This window comes from Fulmarus glacialis, unplaced genomic scaffold (assembly GCF_000690835.1).
Source record: "Fulmarus glacialis isolate BGI_N327 unplaced genomic scaffold, ASM69083v1 scaffold34156, whole genome shotgun sequence".
In the NCBI taxonomy this organism is placed as follows: domain Eukaryota; kingdom Metazoa; phylum Chordata; class Aves; order Procellariiformes; family Procellariidae; genus Fulmarus; species Fulmarus glacialis.
The window spans coordinates 1-4538 of NW_009220596.1; the positions used below are offsets into that span (position 1 = coordinate 1).

A 4538-nucleotide genomic window follows, 5' to 3' on the forward strand; every position below is an offset into this window, starting at 1 on the left:
TCCCGGCGCCATGGCAACGGGGGGCACCGAGCGCCCCGCCCCTCAGGCTGACGGGAAGGCCACGCCCCTGCGCGCCTAAGCCACGCCCCTTCGTCCATTCGGACACGCCCCCTCCCCGGCAGAGCCGCGGGAGCAGCGATGGTCCCTGCGCTCCTTCAGGTGACCAAGGGAGGAGAAATGTCCCACTCCTGGCCATAAAACCGGTGGCATTCAGGGCTTCCCGGTCTTCACCTCCGCTCCCTTTAAGGCCAGCGCTTCAAGTCCATTGCATAATCAAAGGATCAACCGAAACGCTTCTGCTGGCTGCAAAAAACGAAGCAAAACAGGCTGAAGGTTTTTCTGGTTTTCTTCTAAGTCCCAAGTGAAGCTGCTGGAGACAAAGAGCTTCCCTCGAGGTAGAGCAAGCATGCAGCCAAGATGGAGAAACTGCAAGGGACAAAGTAGGTTTCATCCTGCAGAGCTGACTCGCCAGCTGAAGGCGCTGCGCAAGAGGATGGCAGAGAAAGGAAAAGACCAAGACGTGGAGAAGAGTGACATGGCCGTGCACAGCGAGGACCTTCGACCGAGCAGCGTCTGGGAGCCTCAGAAAGCAAAGTACAGACGGTCCTGGACCTGCAGGAGCCGCTTCCTACTTATAGGACCACAACCAGCACCCCCAAACGAGAAGGGCTGGTGCCCAACACTGCCGGCGCTAGAAGCATTAGTGGGATGGGAGCTCTCGAGGTCTTAGTTCAACCTCCCACTCAAAACAGGACCATCACCGACACTAGATCGGGATGCCTGTGGCTTAGTTTGAGTTTTGAAAGTCTTTCCAACCTGGGCTTCACCACCTTCCTGAAGGAGGAGGAGCAGACATCATGCAGGGAAGCCCACAGCCGTGTTCCCAAGTCGAACGGTGCAGCCTCTCGAGATTCCTGCAGGGTCCGAGGTGAGCGATGCCCGAGTTTTCGCCTCGAAAAGTTAAGATTTCTCTCCTTCACAATCACCTTCCAGAGAAAGACCAGAATACTCCAAAGACAGTGTTTGTTGCACTTCTCCCACCCCTTCTTCTAACAGTCCTGCAAGGGCACGTTCAATTTACACAAGTTTATATTCTCATCTTTGCCGGTCGACCCCTGCTTGTAAGTGCAAGACTCCAAATAAAGACAGCGGAAACCCCTGAACTAGCAGGACTCGAGGTTCACATTGATTACGTACTGGAAGATGAAGACAGGCAGCTCTCGGAGCTCATGAGCGCATACAACACATGTGCAGGACATTCCACCATCCTCTTCTTCCCTATTTGCGCGTCTCCGACAGGTGCGTCCCACATCTATGGACGGTCTCTGCTTCAGTTCTCTCTCCACCTTCTGCAAGTATCGGTCCCGGCCACGTAGAAATTGTTAGTTCCTTCTCCTGACGCAGTTACTAGCCGGATCTCAGCACTCCTGACTAATCCGGACTGTTTCTCCCGCCACTAAACATATCCTCCCTGCACACCGTAACAGTCCTTTAGCGTTCAGTGCTCCCTGCTGATCCGCTGAGCCCATCCTCACGCTCTTTTCTTGCTCTTCTGGGTTTCTTATCCTCATTTTATGAGCAGGCCTAATTTTCAGGTGATTGGTGTCATTACAAAAGTTACCTTCTTGAATGCTCGGTGGTTTTAAACAGAGCAGAGTCTCACCTCTGGAGAGGCTTCAGTGCGAGAACTGCATTCTTGTGCGTTATTGTCTTTCTTTATAGACTTCCACTGAATTTATTTCAAGGAAAGCATGTAAAGAGACACACAATGGACAGCGGTAGAGCTGCAGTTAATTTTTTTTTACCACAGAATTACACTTCGCTTTTTGTAAGCATGAGGAATATATGCTTAGAAGTTGGTAATCCTTTAGATTTAGAAAAAAAAAGGAATGTCCCGATTCTAACTGGCTCCCATTTTAATTCCATCCAAACAGCCAAGAGGCAGTTCTCCCGAGGCTGATCGCTGCTATCCCATCCGCTTTCACCTCCCCACCCTCACTGCCTCCTCCTCCTCCTCCAACCTCTTGTCCCCAAGCCACGCTCAGAGACCACCGCTTGTGCTCCGTGCCACACGTCTCCTTGCCTTTATCCCCCTGCAGCAACCTACTAACACCCACGATGGAATGAAAATCTTTGTGAAACAGCTGCGCTAGGGACACTGCTACAGTACCTATCTTTTGAACCATGTTTCTGAGCCGAGTTCTTGAAGCGTAGGTCCACTGGATCTCCCCCGGAGCAACAGATGCTCTCTCCAAAGTCGTTACCTCATTTCTCCTTCATCCCTTGCCATGCTTGTTTTGCCGTCCACTTTCAATAGCAGCCGATTGCCAGCTCCGTCGCTCTACTCCAGTCATAAAAACGGAACATCTTGTTCTCTGCAAAGCACCATGCCTTCCATCCAACAATTCGAAAAGAAACTTTGAAGAGGCAGATTCAAGAAAATCTTTTATATACAGACATATATACCATTTCTCCACCTCCCGGCTCTCCCAGCCCATGGGACAGAAATAAAGCAATATATCCATTCCTTCTTTAGACACCAGAACAAATATCATCCTTTGGAATGTTTTCACTTCAGTGTATTTTTCTTTTTCAAAGCAAGCAACAATAACCATTACCAAGCCGTAGAAACGTTACACGGTTTTGGACGGCAGCCTTTCCCACAGTGTTTCACTGAGGATTGTTTTATTTACCTGGGATAGAGAATTGCTCCAGTTCCACTCCCTCTCTAGTACAATTTCACTTGTTTCATTCAGAGCTGGTCCTCAGACTTTCTTCTCTATAAATGCAGTATGTTGGCCCTGAAGATAGCTCACTATCTTTTCCTCTATTTCCATGCCTTGCGCTATTTCCTCATCAGAAAGAGATAACGGAGTCTGTGAGTCTTTGGTTACAATAATAACAGAGGTTCTCCGGGACTCCAGGATATTTGCTACCACCACCTGGTGACGATATTTCTCCAGAGCCTGCCGCGATTTATCAATTAAGATCAAGGGATCCGTCTCCAGCTTAAAGGAAATAACAAATGCCTCCGGGGCCCATTCTTTGACGAGAGGAGACAGCATTTTTGGCACCATCTTCATTGTGATCTGCATTGGGGAAAGCCAGCAGAGAAAAGTTTCAGTAAAAACATTACGATGCATTCTTCGTTTCACATGATTTTTACACTGGGAAGTTTTCCAAGGCAGTATTTCGTCAGATCTCACCAAACAAGGTTAAAATGTCACTGGCATGCACTGTAAAACTAAATTAAATTATCAGTCTGGTACTAACAATAAGGAGGGTGTTCTTAAGCGGTAAAGCAGGCCCACAGTAACTGCACAAACATTTTGTTATTTAAGAGCTAAAAACCACTCCAGGAATATGAACATAAGCAGAGGAAAGTAAAAAAAGAATTACAACTGCAGAAGTCTGAGTTTTCAGCTCTCCAAAATCCAGGCACCTTGTCAAATCTTAATCCTTCTTTCTAGCAAATCTTTAAGGCACATGAAGCATAAATATGCCAAAGCATGGGGAAAAAAAGTAGAGTATTTGTTCTCCAGCTTCTTAACCTCTGGGTCTGCCATTGGGAATCGGGCAGGGTCTCATTTTTCATACACAAGGATAAAGAATTAAGCCCAGCAACTTGTTAAAAGCTAATTAAACTAAACAAATTTGGTATTTGTTATATACAGAGCTCTAGATCCACCTGCTCCCATAGCTGAAAGGGATCTGGGCATGAGACACATGCTACACTTTCGGGCTGTTGTCAGCATTAAGCAGAAAGAAGGCAACACAAGTACTCCAGCAGCAACTATTCTTCAGCTATCCGAGATCCATCATCTACTCATCTCCATGCTGTAAGCATGTACAGCTTTAAAGGGATATTTCCATGGGATTCTGCTCCCGCAGAAATGCGCCCTCCCATTCCCAGAGGAAATGCATGCTTTTTTGGCCAGCGAGCCGTTGCTTTGCAGCATTTCCCAGGTCTTATTCACAGCCAGTCCCCAGCCAGCCGTGACCCCGGCAGGACACTGGGAGAGTCAGGATGTCTGGAGGAGAGGAGGGGGTGGCGGAGGGGGGCCATGCCCAGGGGTGTCTCACCTGCAGGGGCCCCTCCGAGGACTGGATCTTGTGCTCGGGCATCTCTGAGTCGGGGATGTAGAAATCCGACACAGCGGCTGCCAGGTAAAACATGACGCTGGATCCTGTGAGAAGCACAACTGCAGTCAGCCACCGCCGCCGGCACATACCGAGCAGCCTGGCCCTCTTATCCCAGGGACTCCTGGGGTGGAGCAGAGCTCGTTGGGCCCCCCTCACACCAACCAGGAGAGCGCAGGGGCCCCCTCTGAGACGCCCCCATCACCTACCAGCACTGTCCTGAGCAGGGCAGCGCTGACCCCAAAGCCTGGGGTCCCCTCAAACACGCTGTCACCCACTGGGGCCACCTCGTCCCCTCACACCAAGCCCCTAGGGATGACCCAGACCCTCATACCGGGGTGCTGGAGCCCCCACGTCCCCTCACACCAGAGTCCCACAGTCACTGGGGCCACTTTGTC

The 4538-nt window shown here is 49.9% G+C and overlaps 1 protein-coding gene across 1 annotated transcript; it reads right to left on the reverse strand.

The window, feature by feature from the left end:
• Positions 1 to 2515: 2515 nt before the first annotated feature.
• Positions 2516 to 4182, reverse strand: PPCS (phosphopantothenoylcysteine synthetase). The gene is made up of 2 exons (XM_009580824.1): positions 4084 to 4182; positions 2516 to 3089 (listed from the first exon to the last, which is right to left on the reverse strand). The coding sequence occupies exons 1-2, from the start codon at positions 4174 to 4176 to the stop codon at positions 2766 to 2768; spliced, it is 417 nt and encodes a 138-aa protein (XP_009579119.1). The 5' UTR covers positions 4177 to 4182; the 3' UTR covers positions 2516 to 2765.
• Positions 4183 to 4538: the final 356 nt, after the last annotated feature.

Coding starts and splice junctions, on each gene's coding strand:
- PPCS (XM_009580824.1), bottom strand. CDS start 4,176: ATGTTTTACCTGGCAGCCGCTGTGTCGGATTTCTACATCCCCGACTCA. Junction 3,090..4,083: donor CCTCGGAGGGGCCCCTGCAG/GTGAGACACCCC, acceptor TCCCCAATGCAG/ATCACAATGAAGATGGTGCC.